At 44.9% G+C, this 23,992-nt stretch overlaps 9 protein-coding genes across 9 annotated transcripts; 7 read left to right on the top strand and 2 right to left on the bottom strand.

Moving 5' to 3' along the window:
• Positions 1-3,517: 3,517 nt before the first annotated feature.
• Positions 3,518-5,319, top strand: GGI43DRAFT_423035 (glycoside hydrolase family 72 protein; the record flags this gene model as incomplete). Its single annotated transcript, XM_083208179.1, has 3 exons — positions 3,518-3,601; positions 3,711-4,542; positions 4,661-5,319. The coding sequence occupies 3 exons, from the start codon at positions 3,518-3,520 to the stop codon at positions 5,317-5,319; spliced, it is 1,575 nt and encodes a 524-aa protein (XP_083060666.1).
• Positions 5,320-5,692: 373 nt separating this feature from the next.
• On the top strand, positions 5,693-6,657 carry GGI43DRAFT_405733 (Dabb family protein). The gene is made up of 5 exons (XM_083206068.1): positions 5,693-5,712; positions 5,767-5,845; positions 5,907-5,993; positions 6,050-6,185; positions 6,239-6,657. Exons 2-5 carry the CDS (start codon positions 5,827-5,829, stop codon positions 6,303-6,305), a joined length of 309 nt encoding a protein of 102 aa, XP_083060665.1. The 5' UTR covers positions 5,693-5,712; positions 5,767-5,826; the 3' UTR covers positions 6,306-6,657.
• A 601-nt stretch (positions 6,658-7,258) lies between these two features.
• Positions 7,259-8,711, top strand: GGI43DRAFT_405731 (FAD-dependent oxidoreductase). The gene has a single exon (XM_083206067.1). It carries the CDS (start codon positions 7,505-7,507, stop codon positions 8,678-8,680), a length of 1,176 nt encoding a protein of 391 aa, XP_083060664.1. The 5' UTR covers positions 7,259-7,504; the 3' UTR covers positions 8,681-8,711.
• A 1,117-nt stretch (positions 8,712-9,828) lies between these two features.
• Positions 9,829-11,728, top strand: GGI43DRAFT_427552 (flavin monooxygenase-like protein; the record flags this gene model as incomplete). The annotated part of the gene is made up of 7 exons (XM_083208825.1): positions 9,829-9,877; positions 9,943-10,071; positions 10,132-10,160; positions 10,216-10,246; positions 10,306-10,594; positions 10,652-10,778; positions 10,829-11,728. 7 exons carry the CDS (start codon positions 9,829-9,831, stop codon positions 11,726-11,728), a joined length of 1,554 nt encoding a protein of 517 aa, XP_083060663.1.
• Positions 11,729-12,295: 567 nt separating this feature from the next.
• On the top strand, positions 12,296-13,255 carry GGI43DRAFT_52760 (cysteine hydrolase family protein). The gene has a single exon (XM_083209959.1). The coding sequence runs from the start codon at positions 12,484-12,486 to the stop codon at positions 13,168-13,170; it is 687 nt and encodes a 228-aa protein (XP_083060662.1). The 5' UTR covers positions 12,296-12,483; the 3' UTR covers positions 13,171-13,255.
• GGI43DRAFT_52759 (Zn(II)2Cys6 transcription factor domain-containing protein) lies at positions 13,256-14,820 on the bottom strand. The gene is made up of 3 exons (XM_083209958.1): positions 14,477-14,820; positions 14,173-14,423; positions 13,256-14,110 (listed from the first exon to the last, which is right to left on the bottom strand). The coding sequence occupies exons 1-3, from the start codon at positions 14,546-14,548 to the stop codon at positions 13,342-13,344; spliced, it is 1,092 nt and encodes a 363-aa protein (XP_083060661.1). The 5' UTR covers positions 14,549-14,820; the 3' UTR covers positions 13,256-13,341.
• On the top strand, positions 14,821-17,379 carry GGI43DRAFT_52758 (GMC oxidoreductase-domain-containing protein). Its single transcript, XM_083209957.1, has one exon. The coding sequence runs from the start codon at positions 15,093-15,095 to the stop codon at positions 16,770-16,772; it is 1,680 nt and encodes a 559-aa protein (XP_083060660.1). The 5' UTR covers positions 14,821-15,092; the 3' UTR covers positions 16,773-17,379.
• Positions 17,380-17,803: 424 nt separating this feature from the next.
• On the top strand, positions 17,804-20,521 carry GGI43DRAFT_405727 (Zn(II)2Cys6 transcription factor domain-containing protein). The gene is made up of 6 exons (XM_083206066.1): positions 17,804-18,235; positions 18,309-18,475; positions 18,596-18,653; positions 18,715-18,934; positions 18,985-19,109; positions 19,179-20,521. Exons 1-6 carry the CDS (start codon positions 18,120-18,122, stop codon positions 20,284-20,286), a joined length of 1,794 nt encoding a protein of 597 aa, XP_083060659.1. The 5' UTR covers positions 17,804-18,119; the 3' UTR covers positions 20,287-20,521.
• A 35-nt stretch (positions 20,522-20,556) lies between these two features.
• Positions 20,557-23,234, bottom strand: GGI43DRAFT_427548 (alpha-keto acid decarboxylase family protein; the record flags this gene model as incomplete). The annotated part of the gene is made up of 12 exons (XM_083208824.1): positions 22,803-23,234; positions 22,446-22,728; positions 22,296-22,390; positions 22,209-22,236; positions 21,770-22,156; positions 21,650-21,713; positions 21,556-21,591; positions 21,365-21,502; positions 21,021-21,301; positions 20,945-20,965; positions 20,699-20,885; positions 20,557-20,643 (listed from the first exon to the last, which is right to left on the bottom strand). Exons 1-12 carry the CDS (start codon positions 22,882-22,884, stop codon positions 20,557-20,559), a joined length of 1,689 nt encoding a protein of 562 aa, XP_083060658.1. The 5' UTR covers positions 22,885-23,234.
• Between the last annotated feature and the right edge of the window lie 758 nt (positions 23,235-23,992).

Below are 23,992 nucleotides of genomic sequence, written 5' to 3'. Positions count from 1 at the left end.
AAGCCTTATGGCCACTTTGCTCAAATTAACTGCGCATGAAGATAGTTTAGCCCATGTAAGCTCAAATCCTGTAGCTCATACTTGGCAGATTATACTTGAAGAAACAGCATTTCTTTTCAAGCTAGAGCAACTTCAGTCAATACTTTTAATAGGGAATTTTCTGCTAATATCAACAATGTCCTTATTGCCGAAGACGTAAAAATTGTATTGCACTTTGATCGCTCTACTCCCAGTTCTGCGCCAATTTGGCTTCATAAACAACATCCTATTACTTCTGCGTAAGAGCCTATATCACTGTATGCTGGACTGGCCTGAAGCTGACTCATCGAATGGATTACGTGCTTCATCAACTACAGTTAGCTCCAAGTGCCTGGTGTCTGTAGCCATAATACCAGACGGCTTAATCCCTTTTTCTTTCCTGGTTTCTCATTTGGCTCAGCACAATGAACTGGTTTCCATGAATACAGTTTGATAGTTTGCTATTCGTAACATATATTTACAAAATTACGTAGTAAAGGCGGTGGTGTAAAGTCGCGACAGGGTAACCAGTAGCAAGAGTGATGAGATTATGGAGGAAAGGGAGTAGTATAATGATGGAGAAGCTTAGCGTACTGAAAGAGGGAAATGAAGGATAACTAGAAAAGTACTTTGCATAGAATGACAATTCAACATACAATAAGCTTAGATATAGGTCCCGAAAAAGTGCGCATCCAAGGTCAGATAGAAATCGGGCTCGGGATAATGGCAATGGTAATCAACCAGTAGGGAGATGGGATATCCAAGATAAGGTTGCGCTAGGGAGCTGTAGTCGATAGCCAAAGGGAAGTAAGATAATTCCCTTCCCATAAAACGCCAATAATGTACTGCAGATGCCGTAGTTCTATCATGGATATTTCGAGTTCTATAATTGCTTCATAGCTCCCCATATACCCACGCTATAAGCCAATTTCTCCATATACCTATGCTCATGCTTGCAATACCGCCATTCCTACTAGAGTGTAACAGTACTGTCTCTTTTCTAGATATTTCTTTCGTTTCTGCAACTGTTTCGGTGCTCCCCACCTGCCAGCTCACCCCGTCAGCAATTCTCCTTAGTGAAAAGGGCTGTAATTACTAGTGCAGAGTATTAAACAAAAAGAAGAGGCTATTTACACTAATAAATGCCAAATGTATCTTTAATGAGGCCATCTCCTTCGTGAAGCCCCTTTCTCATGAAGTGCTGGTACGTTATTTTGCCTGGTTATATGAAGTAGCCCTCTTGATGCTCTGCTAGGCTCTGGGTGTCTCGGGAAAGGCTCTTGGGCTCCCTATGGATTGTATTCCCTGTAAGTGGGGGCTGTTGGTGGCCGCGATGAGCAACAACCTGTAAAAAGGCTGCCGCCTTATCCGAGAAGCCGACACCCCGCAGCAGGAACGTGATCCATACTGAGAGCGTCCTAGTTAACCGAACTCTTTTTTCCTAAACAGGCTGGTAGCAGTCAGAGTGTCGGTAATCTCGTGTTTAAAAGAACAGGCCGTCGTAGGCTCTAAGCGTTAAAATTAGTCAAGGGGAGCTGGGTTCATTGTGCGATGAAGTACGCAGCCGTTGGCTTCAAAGTACAGTACCCTAGAAGTCCTTACACTTCTCATAGAAAGTTGCATCTGTATATTATTCTATTCTAGCTGATTTTATATACAAAGGGCATCCTTCCATGGCCTTGTCGAATGAGCTATAAAGTAGATAGCTGGTGTATATAGAATGTATATTAAAAATGCATGAAACCGGCCAGCTACTCGCAAGTAAACTTTCAAGAAAAGTATATTTGCGGTTAAATATACCCCACATGGAAATTCGTTAATACCTACTTCTGAGAGAAGTAGAAGAGAATTAAGTATTTTTTTTTATTTCATGGTAGATAGTATTTCTTCCAGAGTCTTGTATTCAATTTCGAATAATAGGTTGTAGACAGGCACTTTTCTCAGTCGGGAAAGTGTCATAATGAACGTTGTATACTCTACTCTTATCATTTCAGATGCGGGATAAGTGGCGTGAGTATTTTTGTATATTTCCGTTTTTGGCCAATCTTTATTCCAACTAGCAGTGCAGAATATTTTAATTCTTTCGTCTCTTGGCCGTTTTGAGGCCAATTCGTAGTAATACCTCGCTGGAGATGATATCGGCAGATGCGAAAAGCTGCAATCCAGCGGCCGATTTACTTAGCTCATGCGCCCGCCAGGAAATCGGTGGATCAGCGATCCATTTAGCGGCACTGTAGCTTTGCACATCTGGCTACATACTTCGCGTACTATCATGCTGCATGCTAAAGGCAAGGGGTGCATGTTTTTGTCTTTCTAATTCTAGTTATCTGTCATACAGTACGCATCGCTTCACTTTGCTGCTTCTCGCGTGTCTTGTGGATCGGAGACTGTTCTGCCTGGTATCGTGACTTATAGAGCATGGTTATCGCCAATTTCGTGGCAGATGGCTTGTTCAGAATGGCTTGTTATTCTTTCTTTTAATCTTTAGGAAATGTACACCGAAAACGATGCTCCAAGAACGGTGTGCGAGTTCGTGTTATGCATTCATGCGGAGTGAGGTGTCGTTACGTCACGAAGCAACGGCATGCATGGCTAAAATGTCTCGTATGGAATGGAGCGCTCCATGGGCGAGTAGATACCAGCACCAATGCTATCCTCTCCCAGCAACCACAAAGCAGAACGGTACACTGCTAGCGGCACGACGATACCGAAACGTCGTATTTGTAATTCGTATTCATGTACACATCAGCTAGGTATTTGTAAACGCACCGCAAATCATCATCCGTTTTGTTGACATCCAGTCAAAACGCGTCAGCCTAACATTCTGGCTAAATGTGCTAGTGGCTCAGTCTGCCACGCGCTGGACAGTCCTCAGCGATACAGTCCCACATGCTTCCTGTAGGATGTCGTGGTTTTCTTCGTCGCCCGCCACAAATGCAACGCTGCCCCTGTCACCATGCCGGATGTGCCTGAGTTCCTGCCTAGCCGCTGGATTCATGATGGAGGGTACTGAATATAAATCATCTTAAAATTGTCCCGGCCGCTCCCTCTACCGTACCTGGAATCCCCCCCCCCAATTGTGATTTAAAAGACTCCGACGTGCTGATTTTCAGCTGCGACAACGAGCAACCATTGCTGCCTCGATTGCTTGGGTGCTTAACCCAGTGGCCGGTGTCCATTGTATATGCGCAATTGAGAATGCATTTGTATAAGTAATATCTGATTTGCAACCCACGGGCTTTCTACCTATTCCTTTGGCAGAAATCTGTTGTGTTTTTTCCCCTCAAATCCACCACCTGCCATTTGTATGAACTTTCAACGTTGATCGAATCTTTATTGCCTTTTTGGCGTCTCTACGAATCACTACTACCTATTCGAAAGCTACGAGCGCAATCTCTATTTTTTCCAGCAGATTCCTGTGGAAGCTCACGACGACGGAATCAACTACGTTTATTTATTATCGCTAAGCTTATACAAATATCATTACAATACGGCCACCATGGGGATGTACAGAGTTTTATTCCCATTTTTAACGCTCGCTTGTAGCGTTCTGAGCGCAGATCTGCAACCAATTCAGATTAAAGTAGGTTTACCAATTGTCCTCAATTTCGTCAAATTGGTCAATACAACCGTAAAGACCAAGTTGTCTATGGTCCTACATTTGATTCTGACGCCTCATGACCAATTTTCAGGGCTCCAAGTTCTTTTACGCCAACGGAACCCAATTTTTCTTGAAAGGAGTTGCCTACCAACAAGATTCCTCCGCTGATGGTGCAACAACAACAAATACCAAATTCGTCGATCCATTGGCGAATGCGACCAACTGCAAGCGTGATATTCCGGTATTAAGTGAGCTCGGAACCAATGTCATTCGCACATACGCGATCGATCCGACGGCAGATCACTCTGCTTGCATGAGCTTGCTTAATGATGCGGGTATCTACGTTATTTCTGACCTCAGCAATCCGCAGCAATCTATAGATCGCGAAAATCCCCAATGGAACGTTGACCTCTACACTCATTTCCAACAGGTAGTAGACAGCTTCGCCAATTATTCAAACGTCATAGGCTTTTTTGTTGGCAATGAGGTCACGAATAATGCCACTACTACGAACGCTTCATCCTACGTCAAGGCCGCCGTGCGAGATGTGAAACAATACATCAAGGACAAGAAATATCGCGCCATGGGTGTCGGCTATGCGGCAGATGACGACCAAGATATCAGGAACCAGATAGCAGCTTATTTCAACTGCGGGCCGACGGAAGAGTCAGTTGACTTCTACGGCTACAACGTTTACGAATGGTGCGGCGAAAAAACATTTGAATCGTCCGGCTATAATAGGATTCTCAACTTCTTTGAACATTATTCCGTCCCGGTGTTCTTCGCAGAATATGGCTGCAACCAACCAAATGGTGCTGCAGGTCGTATTTTCCAAGAAACAGGCGCACTCTACGCACCAAATATGACAGAGGTCCTCAGTGGCGGCATTGTCTATGAATACTTTGAAGAGGCCAACGACTACGGTACGTATTTTCGCCTGGAGTGACTCCCATTTACTAGCCGAGAGAAGAAGAAGAAGAGAGAGAGAAAACTAGTGTTGGCAGCTTGGGATGACTGATATTAACAAATTGAAATGCACAGGTCTCGTCCAAGTTAGCGGCAATACTGTGAGCAAACTAAAAGACTTCGCCGCCCTTCAGAACCAGATCCAGCAAGTAAGCATCAAAGGAGTGCAGATGGCTGACTATAAGCCTTCCAATGTGCCTGAGGACTGCCCAACAGTAAATGCGACGTGGCAGTCGAGCGAAAAGCTCCCACCCACCCCTAACACTGACGCCTGCAGCTGCATGGCGAAGGCGGCCCAATGTGTCGTTGCAAACAGCACGGATGCAACCGACTACGGCAGCATCTTTGACTACATTTGCGGGTCAGATCAGAGTCTATGTGACGGAATCAATGGAAACACTTCTACCGGTGTCTATGGTGGATACAGCATGTGCGGCGACCAGGACAAACTAACCTACGTCCTTAATCAGTACTACCAAAAGCAGAATAAGGCCAGCACAGCATGTGATTTCAACAGCAGCGCTCAGACACAGACAGCTTCAGGGACTCTGGACAAGTGCAATGAGCTGGTCGCCTCAGGCAACTCTACGGGTTCGGGCGGCGGTTCAGATTCGAGCAGCGGTGATGGAAAAGACAATGGAAACTATGGCGCTCTAGACGCTCCAATTCCCGGCAGTTGGTTGCTCGGCTTGCTGCTCTTGGCTACCATTGTTAGTACAAACATGATGAGCTGATAGATTAGCTGGTAGTTGTTGATACATGGAAGGGAATTGAAGGAGTTCACGCTAATGAGAAGTTTTATTATGTAAATTATATAGGTATATTTAATACACTAATGTATAAATATCTTGTTTAAGTGCACTTGGTCGCTACAAAACGAGTCAGTAGCCGAGTAGCAAATACCGCCAGGTAGCACCTGTATGCCTGAGACAGATATTTCGCGGGGTACTTCGGGTTTATCCGTGGAGATGGCGATTTGATTTTCCGTGGCGCTTGGAACTTCCAGTATAAGTTGTCCGCGAAGCGGGTACGGGTAAATGTAGGCCTATGTTGCTGCGTTAATTTCTTATCTTCTTGACTACATCAACGCAACTGAACCTCACAAGGAAAAAAAAAAAGAGACTCAAGTATTACCACTTCGATATCTTTACGAGCCGAAACAGTCTTACAGCCAATCCTAGGATCATATTGATTGCTATATCACGCGTCACCCATAATACCTATTACCAAGAATCGCCAAAATGCCTGTTTACCACGTGGGTATGATAGACCTCAAGATGTATGAAGAATCAAGAATTTTTGAGTAACAAGTGGAAAAAAGTTCTCTTTAAATTGAAGCCGGAAGTCACTGCGGAGCAGGTTGAAGACTTGGGAAAATTGATTCTAGGCATGAAAGGCCAGATCCCTGGTGAGTAAACACTTCTCAAAAATATCGCCGTATTTATATTTATATCGGCTACACAGGATTACTTAAAATATCCTTTGGAAAGCCATTGGCTATATCTGCTCACAGAGCAAAGGGCTTTGATGTCGGCCTTGTGGCAGTGTTGGATAAGCCAGACACTGTTCCTTTTTACGCGGCACACGATGCCCACCAGCCGTATGGATACATTCTCAATAACAGTTTATAGCAACTGCTAACCTTATTTATAGAGTTCTAAAGTTAGTGAGAGAAGTCTCTGATGACTCTTTGGCATACGACCTTGAATTTGAAGAGTAGGTGAGTATTTAAGGATCAGATTACAGATTTGCGACCTCCACACAGCTTTATTTATCTAAATTTCTCTGTCATTCTATTGGGTTATCTGAAAGATGAAGCAATTATATAGCATGATAGATAAACAATGCATAAAGACGTGCTGTGATAAATCTGTCCAAAAGAGAAAATATTGGCTCAGCTGGTCTATGGAAATCAATTTTTACCGTGCCCAAAGCCAGCGAATTTTTTTATTTGGCTTATTATCCGAGATGATATATTACTTACTCGATGAAATGTACCTTTGTCTAAGATCATTCTTCGTTTAGTGGAATATAGATACGTTTAGGACTTTGCGCCTAGCTACGCATGAAAACTTGTTAAAGCCTGGAATTGAGCTGTACCATGAGAATATCGATTTATGGGAGGATTATTCCAAGTGTACGCATACAAATTTAAACGTTGTCTTTTATTCTCTGTTACTATTGTAAATTTTACATCAAATAGCGTGTATATCTGTTAGATACATGAGTAATGCATAATGCGCCTTCTTAGCTATATAAAGTTATATAGCCCATATTAAACTCTATAAGTGGGACAGTTTATGTCTCGAATTACTACTTTGTTATCGATAAGCTCACAAAAATGTTCTTCTCATCTTTGCTACCGCCTCGAAATTATTTGGTTACGCAGCTATTTAAAATGATTGTTCACTACCTACCCATGATATGTTGCAAATGTACATGCTCAAAAACTATGAAACCAGCTATACTAGCTACTTTAATTGCTCTTTACTGCTTCATGGAGAGAAAGCTATAAGAAACACTAATATATTAGTTGTGAAATGGGTTTCCCCGCTGTTGTTGGCGTTAGATGAGTAAACAATGGGCGATTGTACTATCAAGCGATGAAACTACGCGAAAGCGAACTGCTGCCTAAAAAATATTAGTATCAATGTTACAAATTAATCATTGTCGATAGGTTAATATTGAATCAATCCCCCAGTCGGATTTCCGTGTGGGCAATGCTATTGTAAGTGCTTATAAAACTGTGGTCTTAAATTTATAATTGAATTTTAGCACAAAATTGCGTGCGATGCTACTTCTTTAAAGAGCGTTAGAGAGTCCACCCTGACTTGTAAATTGATCCGTAAAATACAATTTTCAACACTTTTTCGGTAATAAATCGCTTCTACAGTAAACATTTCACAAAGAAAAGTGCAAATGTCTATAAGTAAGCCAATTTTGATCTCGGGCGGCGGCCTCGCTTCCTTGCTATTGGCTCAATCGTTGCGACAATCTAAAATACCTTTTAAAATATTTGAGCGAGATGCATCGTTTACCTTTCGCGCTCAAGGGTATCGTCTACGACTGTCATCAGAGGGACTCGAAGCTATTGAGTCGGTTTTAGACTCTCAGACGTTCCAGCGATTCTGGGACAAGTGTGGTAAAACAGGTGGCGCCGGCTTTACTGCATATAATGCCGTAACTGGAGAAGAAACTGAGCATGCTGCTCCCGAAACTTTGGCTTCGCGAGGTGGTAAAATCGTCGGTATCGCCCGGGGAGACATGCGGAAAGTATTTTCAGAGGGATGCGAAGAGCATATTGAATGGAATAAGCAGGTAGTTGGCTATGAACTAAGTGATGACGGCGTTGTTGCTCTATTTGCCGATGGATCGAAGTCAATCGAAGGCTCTATGCTTGTTGGGGGCGAAGGCATCTATTCTAAAGTCGCAAAGCAAGTTTCAGGAGGAAGGCTCAAAGTCTACGATACAGGCGCCAGAGGAATACACGGCCAGGCCCCAACTACAGCTTTCAAAGGCCTCGGAGAGGGTGTCTTTAGCTTACGAGATAATACGCGCCCAGATGGCGCTGTATTTATCATTACCAATGTCCGTCCTGGCCAAATGGATGATCCAAATGTCGAATTTGGGTGGACAATGGGTGGCCAGCCGGGTATAATCAAGGCCCCGAACGATGATTACACAATCGTGGGTAAGCAGGCCGCTGACATAGCAAAATCCTTCGTAAAGGATTGGCACCCACGTTTCAAACCTCTATTTGATGAGATGATCGAATCGGAGGCGGCTTTCTGGAAGATAACATGTTCAACGCCATCAGGAGTACCTGAATGGCCCAACGAGCCTCGCGTTACGCTAATCGGCGATGCGGTGCATTCGATGACGCCAGCCGGAGGTATCGGAGCTAATACTGCCGTTCAAGATTCAGCTTTACTGGGAAAGTTATTACACGAGGCTGGCGGTTATAAGCCTGGCGTGACTGCCGCGTACGAACGAGGGATGAGAATATATGCGAGCAAGGCTGTTAATTTGAGCTATACCACTGCAGTTGGCGCATTCGGCGTCACGATTGATGAAAATACCACTCCAACTATATAGATGCATTTAATCAAGTACAAATTATAATAAAGCCGTCATATTTGTCAGTTTGAATGAAAGTATAAAGCCTTGGAAGCTTGCTGGCCCATCCGCGAGACCGTGATTTCTTTCCATCCCAACCGCATTTTACTCGTCCGTTGGAGATGAAGATGAAGTACTTTCCAACGTTCTGATTACTTAATTCTCAAGTAACTCTACCTCTGCCTTCTAATATAGAAGTCTTTCTCTTACGGCGACAACTTTAGTAAAGAATAGTCGTAACGAATAGTCGCGGAATCAGAAATAATTGGATTTAAAGTGTTTATCACGCAAAGCGTCGATGGATGCGTTGTACTGCCGCTCGGCTCAATTCAATGTTAGCAGCGCTCAGGAAGTCTACAGCCAAAACACTATGTACGTACATGGAAGGATTGTGTGCTATAATATTATGAAATGGACTTTTAGGCGGCTGATTTAGTGCTAGCATCAGCGCTCGCCGGGAGTCAGACGTTATCATAAACAACTAACTAGAGACTAATTTTCGCAAGAGCCTTCTGCATATAGCTGAGGAGAATAAAAAGTTCTAATAAATATTTGAGAATATCACAACGAATGTACGAGTTAATTACTCATAAAAAGTGACCATTACAGTTGTTATAGAGTGAAATAAGTTATGTAGGTATTAACATTTGATGCAAATATGGTGATACACGTTTGTTTGGGCGTGCGCCCGCAAAGAACAAGCCAAGGCAGCTGCAAAGCTCTACTATTTGCTGAACGATAATGAATATGGTAGCCACGCAATGCTTCATCTTGTGAGACGTAAGCGTAAGCGTAAGCAACATATAGCATTGTCGCAGTAACTTTAAAATATTCAATATACTTGCCTCAACAACACGAACTCAAATACTTAACGAGATCAGCCACTTCGCTAACTGGGAGGGAAACTTGGAAACCGGTACTTGCTAGGAAACTAAAATAGTGGAATTCGCAACAATCTCATAACACCTGATAGTGGTCATTAAGTCTATCTGTTTTCCTTAGATTTCATCTGCTATCCTGACTTGACCTGTCGCTCTTCAGACCTATCGCTACCGATCTTTCTGCTGCTGTATAGTGATTGCCTCATCGCTTCAACGTCGGCTGTATAAATATTTACCTACCGAAATATGACTTCGATTAAAGTAGAACGAAACAAAGTAGCCGTCTGTGGACTTGGTAAGCATCACATCTGGGCATCAAGCTACTACTGTGCATACAACTGTCACTGACATGCTGAAAAGGGATTGCTGGCATTGCGGCTGTGAAGAATTTGACTGAGGTCGGGTTCGATGTGACTGGATTTGATGCTGCCGATGCGATCGGTGGCCTCTGGCATTATTCGGAAGAACCTAGAACGACATGCTTGTACAGTGAGAAATGAAACGCGACGTTTCAATATATGCCGGCTAACAAACGTGCCATCTCTGTAGATACTAAAGCATTAGTTCGGAGGAGCGTAGTAAGTGGCGTACGCAATTTCATGGGGAGTGTATCTAACTGATCCTGTTACGTAGTTCGCCTTTTCCGATTTCCCATATGCTGCCGGTAGGTTTTTACACCTCTGCGCATTTAACTCATATCTTAAAATTTTCTGTCATTTTTAGGCGGCTCTGATGACCCCCTCCGTTCGGCCGAAATCCAGGCATTCCTGGAGGCATATGTTCGCCATTTCAACATTGAGTCTCGATTCCGACTCAATACAAGAGTGATAGCTGTGAATCGAATTGGAAACAAGTGGCGGTTAATTCTCACTCGGAAAGAAGGAGGTCAAGAGGAACAAACTTTCGACAGATTAGTCGTATGCACCGGGCTCTTTCAGACTCCGAGAGAACCTCACGTTGAAGGGCTCGATCAATTCGAGGGCAAAGTGTTCAACACTCAAACTTATAAAAAGTAACTAGTACTATAATACACCGGTTTGACGTCAGAAAGATAACTAAACGTTGACAGGCCGGAGAATGTTGAAGGAAAACGCGTATTGATCGTTGGGCTCGGCGCTACGGCAACAGACATTGCTAGGGGCCTTGCGGGAATAGCCAAAGAAATTTATATTTCTCATCGACATGGATGTTTTGTGGTAAGAATTACTTTTTATATTTTGTGTTCGGTCGCTGACACTTTGTTTAGCTGCCATTTGCTAAAGCCAACGACTTATGTTTTCCATCTCTTCGAAAACTGCACGGCAACACGAATGTGCCAGCCTTAGAACAAAAGAAGATGCTTCACAAGGCTTTCATTAAAATACAAGATGAAGCATTCGATATTAAGCCAGAATGGGGACTCGGGAATGCTCCCTCATTGCCTCACAAGTTACCAATCATGGGAGACGGATTTTACGATCTTTTAGTTTCTGGAACAGTCACTACAGTTCCTGGCCTGAAACGAATTCACCAATCCCATGTAGAACTAACAGACGGGAGAAATATGGAAGTCGATATTATAATATTCTCGATTGGCTACGATAAGTCGTACTCATTACTGGGCCCTTACGATCCATCCCGGAATATGCCACAAGCTTGGAAAGATGCTCCTGGCTCTATGGGGCGACCACTGCCAAGGCTTTATCAAGGGATCTTTTCTCTAGATTTCCCAGATTCTCTTGCATATTCAGAGCATGTAGGTTCCACTTTATCTGCCACGATAAATGGGGACACGGCATCAATGGCCCTCGCGCAGGTGTGGCTCGGCAATTCGAAGCTACCATCTCATGAAGAGATGGCGAAGAGTGCCGACAAACAGAATAGTATGGCCATAGACCTGGCTAATAACGGAGGAGTTTATGATCCTGCTCTCGTGGACAGCTTGGAATGGAGCTTATGGGCAGACAAAGCAGCAGGGTTTGGCATTCAAGAGCGACTTGGGCATGGGTGGAAAGCCTGGTGGCTTCGGTTTACCGACCCCCGTCTTCACAAAATGCTTCTAGATGGGAAGTTTTTACCCCAAGTCTATCGACTTTTTGATGAAGGAAAGCGGCCCCCCTGGAAAGATGCTCGAGAGTCGCTCTTGAAGGCGAATGAACTCGGGTAGCCTGTTATTTACTTCATCGTATTTAAGGACATATTCCTTTAGCCTTGACCACCTATGTTGTTATCCTTTATCCTTTGGTCTGACAAAAATTCGTGTACACAAGTATGAAGTTGGACTAGCAAATACTTTTGCATGGAATGAAAATCGAATCAACGAATATTAGTTATCAACCGACAGAAGAGGATTGATTGCCAAGAAACGCTATGTGGGTCGCTGTAGGTATTGCATCATATTGGTCATGGGCTCTTTATGGACAAGTCTAAGATATCACTATTAGCCGACGTATTGTGTACCAGACCGGACATGGGACTGCATGTTAGTCTATGCGTAATATGACTGAATCTGAATATGATGCTGTAGCATGGGAGCTGCCAAGCGCATTGGAATAGGAGCACGATTATCCGTACTCTGAATCTAATATTGTAGGATAAAATCAGGATCGGACGTACTGTGTAACAATTGAAGCGCGCCTTAAAAATTCATGATGATTTTGCGCTAGGCCGGGCTTTAAGGCATTTTAGGGATTTTAGTTGGAAATTATAAGCCACAATCTCATCGCGTTTGTGTGCGGGCAATTCGCTGTTACTACTAAATGCCGGACAATAAGCCGGCTTAACTTATAGGTATAAGAAATCAGTTATGCTGTATCATTGCGCTCAGATATGCTACAGATTCAATTGAATACTCGAAGACACTATTTTTTCGAAGCAACTTCCCATCGCTAGCTTATACTCAAAATTACGATACAATCAGCCATGGGATCACCTTTCTTCGTTCCGGTAGATATTGCTCATACCGCATTACTTCTTTCGGACGTGCAAACGCAAATCTTACAGAGATTTCCTTCTGAAATCCAGAAAAACTATATAGACAACATCAAAACACTTCTTGACCATTTCAGGGCCGAGATCTCCAAGCGCCGGTCTGATAAGGCTCCCAGAGCTGAAAACGCCCCTTATGATGGAGTACCTCTCATTGTCCATCATACATTGCCCTTCAACCTCAACTCAAATGCCTTTGTTTCACCTTACAACAAGCTAAGCAAATGGGTTGCGCAGCTTGAAGCCGCAGGGTACTTTGCGAATGCACCCTCAGATCCACACCATCCGCATTATGGTGTACCAGCCGAATTAACGCCACCAGGTGGCTGGGGCAACAAGGATGAAATCGTTTTGGGCAAGCTGCAGCCGAATTGCTTTGGCTCATCAGACTTGCTGTCATATCTCCGGGCACGTAGCATTCGACACATTGTATTGGTGGGCCTGACAACAATGGGGAGTATCTTGGGATCAGCAAGAGGGGGCGCGGACTTAGATTTCCATATCATTTGCGTGGAAGAGGGAATTATAGATGATGATCCGGAGGTGCATAACTTTTTGATGAAAAAGGTGTTGCCCAAGTTTGTGGATGTAGTTGACCTTCAAGATATTCTGCAGCTATGAGTATCATAGATACAGAATAAGCCTTGAGTCAAACTAGAGCTAAGCGGTGGATCTTGCCGATAGTTTAGAGGCAGTGGAGTCTGGGGATTATAACCTTCCATATATAGATTGCCAATGCAGAATACCTTGTAATTCACGTCCATATTGGAGAGGATGCCATGGTTTAGATAGTCATATTTCTCCGCCGTATATCCCTACAACGGATAGTGGCCATTCAATGTAACGGTGCCATTGGCCCTCTAAGTTCTCTCGACATTGCTCCAAGATCCTTGCGGCACAGCCTTCCATAAACCAAAAAGAATCAATCATTTTTAGCATGACACAGTAATGAGCTAGAACTATAAGGGCCTTAGGCTTCCTTTCACTAATCAAAGTGATGTATTTTTGAGGGACTTGCACTGGCCAGGAATATGTAAGAGTTTTGATAGAGATGGTCTGTCCAGGAGTAGAAGCCATGGCAAGTAGTCGTCGAAGGCTATTGAGAGCTGCGCAGCAGAGGTTGCTGTCTTCAGAACTATCGGCAAGCAGCAGGTATAGAAGCTGAGCGAGGTATGAATCATCGGGATTTTGGCTGAAGTCGGGGTTTTCATCCAGTGGCTTCTCTAAACAGAAGCCCAGTGGGCCATTGGAAATCCATTTCTCGGCATAGCCATGCATTGAAAAAGCACCGCGGAGAAGGCCAATAAACTCTGACGGGGTTCCAACGGCTGGTGAAAATATCAAATTCCGCCGAGACTGCGGACTCGCAAACGAGTATTTTATGACAAGATGGCCACATGCGTAAAGAGCATGGCTGCTGCACTCTGTAACATTGGCCAGGGCTGAGCGGAAGAGCGGAAGAGCAAGGCTCTGATGATGTGTAGCTCGGCTTTCGTATTCTTTCGCCTCGGTTGGATTCAGGTAGGCCATATGGAGAGAAGTCAATGCCAGCATTGCGTGCCTAGGATGGATACATTTGGTTAAAACAAGTATAGCTAATTTATGTGGGATGAGGTAATTCACATTAGATATCTGTGATTCATGGCCAAAACGGGAATGAATTCTCGCATAGCACGCTGCAAATCTGCATTCGGCGCAAGTGTATCGGCCGTGCAGATATTCCAGTGGTGCATAAGTTTAAAGTCCGAAAATGAGAATGGAGAGTTATCTGGGGACTCATGCTTCAAACGCCCGGATGTGTCGATAGTTGTCGAATAACTACATTCTAATGAATGTCTAACGCAGCCGCTGCATATTGGCTTTAACTCGTCGCACTGCAGCGCTCCTTGTTAGGCATGCCAAGCACATGTTGTCTGGGCAATCATACCTTGACACGGCGTCGTTTACACGAGTCACACCCTGTCCGGACTTTTTTATGAGATACTTTCTTAAAGGCCATTTTGGATTTGTCAAAAAAGATATGTGCGATGTCATATGAGAGCCAAGATGGAGTAGGGAGAGAACACAAATGTGCGAGAAGCGAGAACGCGATGATCAAATATGTATGGAACGAACAAACGGCAAGCGAAGAGCGGAGAGCGAGGAGCGACGAACGAGAAACGAGAACCAATGAGCGAGAGCCGAAAATGCGAGAAGCCAACTAAAGAGGCTTAATGAAAATTATGTCAGCTGTTGATTAAATTAGCTTTAGGACCAGCTGGTTGAGAACTCGGTGATAGTTGCATCACTAAATCGCCTTCACCGATAACGCCTAAAGGATACAACTAGTTGCCATTTACGGTGCACATGTAGTTCGAATAGGTTGCAATCATCGTATTGTTTTAGTGCGTTGGGATTATATGCTTCGTCATGAATCGAAAATTTCTTTTCGCTCAGGATATATATATATCTATGAGTATTTCGAGCTCTAGATCTGGCGGCTCAAAGGATTTCAATAGGGCTTCTACAGCGCAAGGATCCAATATTACCTAAGATTGCCCATCATGGTCGGCAATATCCCAGCAAAAGCCGATTATATTATCCTTGGTGGCGGTATAGCCGGCTGCGTCCTTGCTTCAAGACTTAAAGAGGCAAATTCCTCTTTGTCAATTGTCTTAATCGAAGCAGGGCAAGATCCTACTGGCCATCCGCTGACAGCCGCCCCACTCGCTTGCTTCGCAGCGCATTATTCCGATCTCGACTATGCTTACAGAACCGAACCCCAAGAGCATTTAGGCGGCCGCCATTGCTATGCAGCAGCAGCAAAGGCTCTCTCAGGAGGCTCTGCGATCAATTACGGCACCTGGACTCGAGGCCCCGCTGCTGACTTTGACTGCTGGGCTGATCAAGTTGGCGATTCTCAGTGGAGTTATCGAGGCCTCCTACCCTACTTCAAGAAGACAGAACAATACACCCTCAGTCCACGAGTGGATCCTGAGCAACATGGAGCCAATGGGCCTATCAGTGTGGTGTCTGTATCCAGCAGCGATCCCATGCGAAAATACCCCCTTCGCGAGCCCATAGAACGGGCATGGTCTGAGCTTGGAGTGGACAGAGTTTGGGACGCCAACGGTGGTGAACCGTTAGGGCTCACGGAATTGGCGGAATCTTGGAGGGATGGCAAGCGACAGTGTGCCTCTCAGGCATACAATTTGTCGGGGGTGACGGTCCTCTGTTCTACAGTGGTCCACCGCGTGATAGTCGAAGATCTATCAGGGGTAAAAACTGCCACAGCAGTAGAGCTAGTTGATGGTCAGATCATTGCCGCATCAAGAGAAATCATACTGTCTTGTGGGACGTATCGGACTCCCCAAGTGTTGATGCTGTCGGGCATAGGAGCTAAGGAGGATGTTACACGCCACAACGTCCCGTCGACGGTTGATTGCCCCGAAGTGGGTCGCAATTTTCATGACCACTTAGCAGTGTGTCTTTGGTGGAAATTACGGCATCCCGAGCAGGGGCTTGCGCTGGGAACCCCGGAATGGAAGGACTTGGCGTATAGCAAAGGACTCCCATCAGACTGGATTGCCTTTTCGCAAGTTCCCGACGAGATTTTAAGCCCCGCGTTGGCAGCCGATGGCGAGCTTGCCGCCTCTCACGACCTTTTAAAGCCCAAGCGATGTCACTTGGAAACGCTAGTTGCTTACGCACCCGCTGGCGCGCAACTGGCCGACGTTGCGATCCCGCTGGATGGGACGCATGTGACAACGGCGGTGCTGGGAATGACACCTACTTCGCGCGGCACAATCACTATTACTTCGAATGATCCTCAAACGCCCCCAAAGATAGACCCGAATTACTACTCAACGGAAGCTGATCGCCAGGCCCTTCGGTATGGCATTCGTCAAGCTTTACGATTACTCCAGGAAACTCAATCCGGCGGTAGCATTGTCGAGAACGAAGTTCCTCCAGCTGGATATCCAACCCTGAACGCTAATTCAACAGATGCAGAAATTGACGCGAGGGTTAATCGCGTAGGCAACACCTTTTATCACGCCGGAGGCTCTGCATCAATGGGCAAAGTTGTCGATACCCAGCTACGCGTTTATGGTGTCGATAGGCTGCGCGTTGTGGACGCGAGTGTCATTCCGATTCCTATTGCGGCTCATTACCAGGCGGCTGTGTACGCGATCGCTGAAAAGGCTGCCGATATGATTCTAGACCTACATCCTAATACCAAATAGGTCCATTGTGGGTAATAGACTCGGTAAAGTAGACTCGGCAAAGTAGGCTCGGCAATTTCTTCCAGCCCTACCGCTTTTGTTCTTGCCATCAGTAAGCCTTACCAAATTAAGATGAGCATTTTTTCTATGCATTTAACAGCGGCTTCTTCCCTCTTTTCGATTATTTACTTAGCCCATCCTATGTAGTTGGCTATGTCTACCTTTGTACTCTATAAGGTTAATTTTTGGAATAAGATGTAGCTAAATCAATTGGAAGCTTATATAATATTGTCAGCAGTAGAGATGTTAATGTGATGCATAATATCTAAACCTGGTAAAACTAAGTACAGCCATTTCGTGAATGTATATGTGTTGGTCTGAATTGCTATGATGTCTAGCGATGGAAAGACGTGTGAAGAAAGTCATTCGCTACTGTTAATAACGGCCGCTGGGAACGAGTGAATACGTAATATAGTTTTGGTAATTCTCTTCTAGCAGCTGCTTGTTCGTTGGTAACTCCTACAAAGACGGATCGTGGAGCAACTACTTTATTGACGCTGCGTTCTGCTTGTTAAATGCGATATTTTAAAGTTGCAAGTGCACCCAAGTCCAAAAAAAGTTGCTAGTCGCTGCAAGGTGTTATAGGGAAGAGCACAAAAAAAAAAAAAAAATACAGGGCTACCGCAGGTATTTCCAGGCGAGACTGGCTGGGTGGTCCCACCAAGCAGCCGAGGCTTACACTACTAGAAACTAGATCTATCACTCAAAGTGTGGCAATGCGCAACATGAACTGCGCACGACAGCCGGAATATGTAATCCACTTTCAAGATCTGGAAGAGCAGCTATAATGATCAATCATAAGGCACAGAGTAGCTCATCGTACTACCCTTCCGTGTATAAGTGGATAAAAAGCTGGAGATAACAAGCAGCGTTCCTCGGCTTGAGGGTGGGCCAAGATACAAGACAAGCTTTTTGTAGTGCAAGAGGGGCTTGAACCACGGGCGGCAGGTCCGTGAGCTCCTGCTGCCGGGCCCAGCAGCCACTGTTTCGGCGCAAAGTGGATTACTTGACCCGAGCAAACGGGATCGCCGGCCTTCCATGTATCCATAACTTTTTGGCGGCCAAGGAAAGCATCGTTTTCGCCTGATATTTGGAATTTCAAAGTTTTGGGGTTTCCAGCAAGCTATATATACATATCAAGCTTCATGATTTCCCTGCAGTAGGGCTTCGCTCACATCAAGAGTCTTTCGTTGTAGATGCGCGGCCTGTTTGAAGCCGACTTCTCTTAACAGAACATACCACTTCTGGAACTAATAAGCTCCAACTTAAAATTTTCGCCTTGGCCGTATACACAAAACGGCGACTAATATGAGCTCGTCCGACTCTCACCGAGCCCGCCGTCGGAGGCATCATACGCGAAGCCGAAATGGTTGTCGCGAGTGTAAGCAGCGACATATCCGTTGCGACGAACTGAAGCCCTATTGGTAAGCTACTACTTAATATACGCATGGGTCGTGTGAGATATACATGGTAGCTTACTCTATTGTGGAATTCAAGTACCAATTGCCTAGTGCATGGACGTGGTTGCCATTATGATGCTGTGGGGCCGAATATGCGACTCAGAACCACGCTGTCAAGTGCCGTGCTAGATCCGATGGGATTGGATTTGTTCGAGGTTTTACCTATCCCTATGCCGTTTGAGTCTATGAAACTGCTTCACCATGGTTAGTGCATCGGGATCATCGGGATCATCGGGATCATCGGGATCATCGGGATCATCGGAATCGCACCCGACGTTATTTGCAAGTACAAACAAGAGAACTAACTAATCCATCTCTTCATAGGGACCCACTTTCGCCTCTTGACAACGACTGTCGTAGCCAAAAATCCGAACGCTAGCCTGTAAGATATGGCCAGTACCTTCTCAACTTTGCATATTCCATAGCTAAAGAATATTCTCTAGTGCTGGGTTTGTTACGCACAATGCAGCCACATTCAGGTCCTTCTTACTCTTAGCCGGTATACACCATGTTTGGGCCGGTGGATCGCTCCAAGCGATCGAAGAGACGATGCTTCATCACAAGCTCGAGGCAATCCGCGTTGTCAATGGTATGATTGGCGATCCTCTGCTGAGTCAAAGTGATACATGTATATCGGCTATGGTCGGTCTGGCGATGGTTGAGGTATGCACCCCCAATAGCTAAAGTAGTTCGACTCTTAATAATGTATATAGGCTGCATTGGGCGATAAAAAGGCTGCAGAGGCTCATTTAAAAGCTTTGGCCCGGCTGTACGATGATCGCTATCCGGACCAGGACAGGTACAGGCTGTTCGGGCTTGTTGAAAGACTTGTTCTGTTGTAAGCCTGTCCAAAAACCACCAAACCCTTATCAGCACCCAGTCTAACATGGCTTCTTCCATCTCACAGGGCGGCCAGTCTAGTTGCAGCATCTAAAGACGGAAACGAAAGCGAGTCTCATTATTTTGTTAACGAGCCACGCGAGGGCCCAGAGCGGGTTTATCATTTCACACGACCCACACGGCCTGTGTTCAGTGCTGTTCCATTCCTCAGTCTGCGTCTATCACCTTTCTACTACTCAACTCCACCAGACATTGAAGCTTGTAACGCTGATGCCGAATGTGAAATCATCGCAACAACGTTACGGCGATTGTCTACCTCTGTTTCAAACGAGGATGCTCAGAGCGGCGAGGAAGAGAACACAGCATCGTCTAGTCAAAAAAAGATCCGAGAAATTCTTCGAGAGGACGCAGAATCATACATTGTCTCGTTGCTTTTTAAGCCTTACAGGCCCACACGGGGCGATAGAAGCGAGCACAGCCAAGGTCAAGCGCAGACTTCGAGGCCCAGCTCGCGGCCTCGGCGAGATGAACTTGAAGATGTTGACGACCAGTTTGTCAACTTTTTAGAGCATCCCTTCGCAAATCTCCCGTCTGTCATCTTCCCATCTACATCGCGAGCTTGGGCGTGCGCTGCATATCTCTATCTTCATTTGGTTGTAGATCGCCTCTCGCAGCAGCAAGATCATGATCAAGGACCAATGGATATGGATAAATATCTGTGGCGCTGGCTGATCAGCAGTTTGCGACAAGATCTCGTCCACACAGAAGAAGCGATGCGCATCGGAGCGCATAGCTCAGAGTTATGGCTGTGGAAGGCCATGCTGGGTGCTTATGCAATGACCAAGAGTCCGCTAGAGGCGTCTGATGAAGAGAGTAGCAGCGAAGAAGACGAGAGTGATGACCAAAATCTTCCCAGTTTAACGAACAAGATGGCGATTAGCCCGGGAGCACGATCAAGTGGTCGATCAAGCCAGGCGTCTTTTTCTAGCGACATAGCAGACATGCAGTGGTTTACTTCAAAGATAAGATTATGGAGCGCTGTGGTCCGCACAACATCATGGGATGGCGCAAAAAAGGCGCTGAGTCGCATCGCATGGCCTGAAAACTTTTGCGATCACTACCACTTTGCCGATTTGTGGGATGAAGCTATGGAATCAACCGTTCCAGAGTACTGATTTACGAGAAATTCCTCGTTGCCGAGGGATTCTGGATCTCGGATAAGTCTGCGTTGACGTATCCGTATAACTAGCTATACTGGGTGAGCTTCGAGATCCGGCGCAAACAAGTCCTCAGTCAAGCATTTGAAAAAGAATAAGCGTTGTCAGCACCATTGTACATGATCAAGGGTTATTATAGGAACAATGATGATAGAATGAGTTCAATTAAATGAAAATCTGTCTCTGCTCCCATGATCGTTTGTCCAGTATCTGGTTGATATTGCAAACTTAATTGGTGGCCAATTTCTTCTTAAAGTCAAATATAGCTTTAAGTCCTCCTGGAGCGTCGTATTTATCCAGTACCATATCGATGCACTGCAAGCCAGTCAGTTTAATCTAACACCATTAGGTGATAGTGAAAGGCTCTCACCTGCGGATTTGTTGCATTCTGGAAACCATCATCAGACAGTATCCTGTCAAGCTCTGCTGCTGTTCGAACTTTGAATGTGTTTGTTGAAACTTCAGGAGAAAACGACTTGAAGAGTCTGCCGTAATCCCAGCTAGGCACGTCGTTATAAATAGCGTCCCAGCCCTCAAAGTAACGCTCAACAGTGTATCTAATCATGCAATGTTAGCATTCACTAACGTCTTCTCTAAATGAAGGGCTTGGAGTTACCCATTATTATTAAGAATAAACCTATGTCCATGTTAGTATGTAGCTCTGGCTCATGGATGAAGGATTGGAGACTCACACATAAGGAACCACACCATGGCGATTTAATATAGATATAGCTTGCACCGTTAATTGCAAGCTTCCTTCGCCAGTGAAAACGATCATTCTCTTATAATGACCCAACTCTTTGCCCGCAATTGCGGCACCGATAGCCCCGCCAATGGCATAGCCAATGCTGCCCCAAACTGCTTGTGTCCAGTAATAGACGCCTTTTGGCATTTTGGTAGCGACGACTCCGACTTGAGAAGTTCCTGTCTCAGCGACAACCATATCGCCTGGCTTGACAAAGGAAGATAGGCGCTGCGTGGAGAGAGAGGCGTTAGTTGATGTCAGTTTACTTGTTCAGATGCTGTAGACACATACAGGCCAAAGATAATCTTGCGTAATTATTGATGGCGGTATATCCAACTCCTGTTCAAGTAGTGGCGCCATAGGCTCCGGAAGCGTTCTCTCAGCTAAAACACTACTCGTTTTGATTGCTTCAGTTAATCTGGGCAAAACCTGCTAATCATCAGAAACTAAGCCAATGCGCATATCCTCCGTTTTTGACTTACGGTAGTCATTCTTGCTTGGAATTGCTTATTCCCCACCTAAAGCCAACCATTGTTAGTATTATTTTAGTATTAAAGTCATGTGAGTTTATATTACAGTGATATGGAACCGTTGAAAGTCGATGATTGTAGAGGATTTGACTTGTTCAGTGAACATTCCGCTGTAGCTGAAATAAGCACGACAGAGTCAGGTAGACCACGGCATTGGGACACTGACGTATTAAAATCAGATGGCATATGGCCAAGCCAGAGTATGCAGTCCGCATTCTCGACAGACTTGCTCGTTAGTGGCAAGGAGCCAACGCCGGCATAACAGCCTGCGAACAAGGACTCGTCCTCTCCAACGGCACCCTTGCCCATAATGGTATTGAAGTGTAGAGATCTGAGCGCTTTGATAAGATCGTTGGCGTGAGGAGCCCAGCTGCGTCTACTAGCGCCGCCATCAACAACCACTATAGGATTTTTAGATGCCTCCAGTGCTGCCATAATGGCCGCCAAGGCATTGTCGTCTTCAAGACCGGCTGATAGTGTCACCTTGATTGATGTTGTGTTTAGTGAGGAAGCAGGCACCATTGTTTTGACGACATCCTCGGTAATTCCGATGCTAAAAGGCATGAGCAAAGAATAAACCTAAAGGCTTTTAGTTTCAGACTTACTATCCAGGCTGAGAGTGAAAAATCATGGCTGTTGAGAAGGTAAGCGAATTTTTTTTTCTCTCAGAGATTCTTGCTGATTAGACGTACCATTCAAAACTCGATCGATTTCAGCAATAGCATTTTCTGGATTTTTCAAAATGGTAGTTGCACAGGACATTTCCGAAGAAATGCGAACGTAGTGGCTATATTGAGCTTTAATATGTAAGTTTCAAACTCAAAATAAAGGCTTATGCTCACTCATAGCTTTTATCACCAAGAGTATGGTGCAAGATCCGTCCGCTTGACTGAGCTGCAAATGACGGATATCCGACGATGTGCAAAACGGGAACCATTTCACAGAATGATCCACCAATACCACAGAGAGCGCTCAATTCGCCAGGCCCAAATGTGGTGACAAGTGCCGCAGCACCTTTGAGGCGGGCATATCCATCAGCAGCATATGCTCCAACAAGCTCATTTGGGGTACCAATCCATCGTACACCCGCAGGTTCTACGTGATTTAGCAGAGCAAGTTCATAATCTGGATGAAGACGGCAGTATTAGATATTAGAATGCAACTTGTAGTTCGACGAATGAAATGTAACGGTATTGTACCTCCAGGAACACCAAAAGCTGTCTCAATGCCCATCTGTTTGAGACGGCGGAAGAGATATTCACCAACCGGAATCTCCGCCATGGTGATATATAACAATATTTTGCTTGGGTAACTGAAATAAAATGCAGAAAATGGACAAGTTGTTAAGCACTCTAACTCGGGATTAGGATAACACGACTGCTCGAATATTTATAACTTTGGCACACGATTGTGCTAATGATACTCTAATGTTTACTATTATACGAGTGAACAATTTGTCATGTATATGCATCATGGCTACCAATTTCTCGGTTATATCGGCCACCTGAGCATGCAGGTAGAGCAAACAGATTTCGCTATTAGTACGCTACCGTAAAATATACGACACCAAAGCCGTGATAGTAGGTGCTCAGCATACCCACCTTCCATATTCTCATTGTGACTAAGGTTTCGGCCATACTTATTGTAGCTTTCGCTGCATCTTACTTCTAGTCGCGCAGTGCGGAGTAAATGCTGGGGGCTAGGCCTGAACTATTTAAGCTAGTTTGGGCTTTGGAATAGAAGCGCCGCCACACAGCGTTCAGCGTGGATAAGCAAATACGAAGGATCCGCATAGACGAACATACGCAGCTTGCATACACGTGGTTCGCGTCTGGAAGGATGCTAATATGTTCACCCTACTGTATGCAATAATTTATCCATCCACTCATAGATGTGACAACTTTTAGTTTGCCATTTACTGGTGTAAGCGTCTCTTAGCTGGATGTCGTAAACTTGAGCGATATTAAATGTTAGGATCACCGCGCTCTTACATATTTCGATCATGTGTGTTCGAATCACTATGATTCGAATTTTGATGTACTCCTACTAGACTCTTTTTGGGAACAAGCAAGATCATTTGCATCGTAATAACAAGCAAATGATGGGAAGTCGCTGCTAGTAGCTAATTGTATTAAATTAAAAGGGTGTATTGAGATTAGATAGCAGTATATGCTAAGTAGACCGTGTACTCTTATAGATGTTTGAGAGACCCATGTATCGGTTGCGCGCTAATGTGGATGAGTAACATATAAAAACAAGTTCTATAGAAGAAAGGCCGTACAGAACCCAGCAAATAATTGAGCTTTCCGGTTGTGGAAACGAACCATCCATTTCGGGAAAATCCTTCTAATAATGCATGAACCTGGTAGCCACCCCTGAACTGTTAGTT

This window comes from Trichoderma evansii, assembly GCF_050947405.1.
Source record: "Trichoderma evansii strain SZMC 28006 chromosome Unknown GGI43scaffold_10, whole genome shotgun sequence".
Taxonomy (NCBI): Eukaryota; Fungi; Ascomycota; class Sordariomycetes; order Hypocreales; family Hypocreaceae; genus Trichoderma; species Trichoderma evansii.
The sequence above is the reverse complement of the archived record's forward strand: the minus strand, read 5'-3'. Positions and strand labels throughout refer to the sequence as shown.

Excerpts from the sequence above, each read along its gene's own strand:
- GGI43DRAFT_405733 (XM_083206068.1), top strand. Across the intron at positions 5,994-6,049 it reads CATGAAAGGCCAGATCCCTG|GATTACTTAAAATATCCTTT; the intron begins GTGAGTAAACAC and ends TCGGCTACACAG. Across the intron at positions 6,186-6,238 it reads GCACACGATGCCCACCAGCC|AGTTCTAAAGTTAGTGAGAG; the intron begins GTATGGATACAT and ends CCTTATTTATAG.
- GGI43DRAFT_405731 (XM_083206067.1), top strand. The coding sequence starts at position 7,505 with ATGTCTATAAGTAAGCCAATTTTGATCTCGGGCGGCGGCCTCGCTTCC.
- GGI43DRAFT_52760 (XM_083209959.1), top strand. The coding sequence starts at position 12,484 with ATGGGATCACCTTTCTTCGTTCCGGTAGATATTGCTCATACCGCATTA.
- GGI43DRAFT_52759 (XM_083209958.1), bottom strand. The coding sequence starts at position 14,548 with ATGGCCTTTAAGAAAGTATCTCATAAAAAAGTCCGGACAGGGTGTGAC. Across the intron at positions 14,424-14,476 it reads GTAAACGACGCCGTGTCAAG|TGCGACGAGTTAAAGCCAAT; the intron begins GTATGATTGCCC and ends GGAGCGCTGCAG. Across the intron at positions 14,111-14,172 it reads ATGAATCACAGATATCTAAT|GCACGCAATGCTGGCATTGA; the intron begins GTGAATTACCTC and ends TATCCATCCTAG.
- GGI43DRAFT_52758 (XM_083209957.1), top strand. The coding sequence starts at position 15,093 with ATGGTCGGCAATATCCCAGCAAAAGCCGATTATATTATCCTTGGTGGC.
- GGI43DRAFT_405727 (XM_083206066.1), top strand. The coding sequence starts at position 18,120 with ATGAGCTCGTCCGACTCTCACCGAGCCCGCCGTCGGAGGCATCATACG. Across the intron at positions 18,236-18,308 it reads GACGAACTGAAGCCCTATTG|TACCAATTGCCTAGTGCATG; the intron begins GTAAGCTACTAC and ends GTGGAATTCAAG. Across the intron at positions 18,935-18,984 it reads TCGGTCTGGCGATGGTTGAG|GCTGCATTGGGCGATAAAAA; the intron begins GTATGCACCCCC and ends TAATGTATATAG.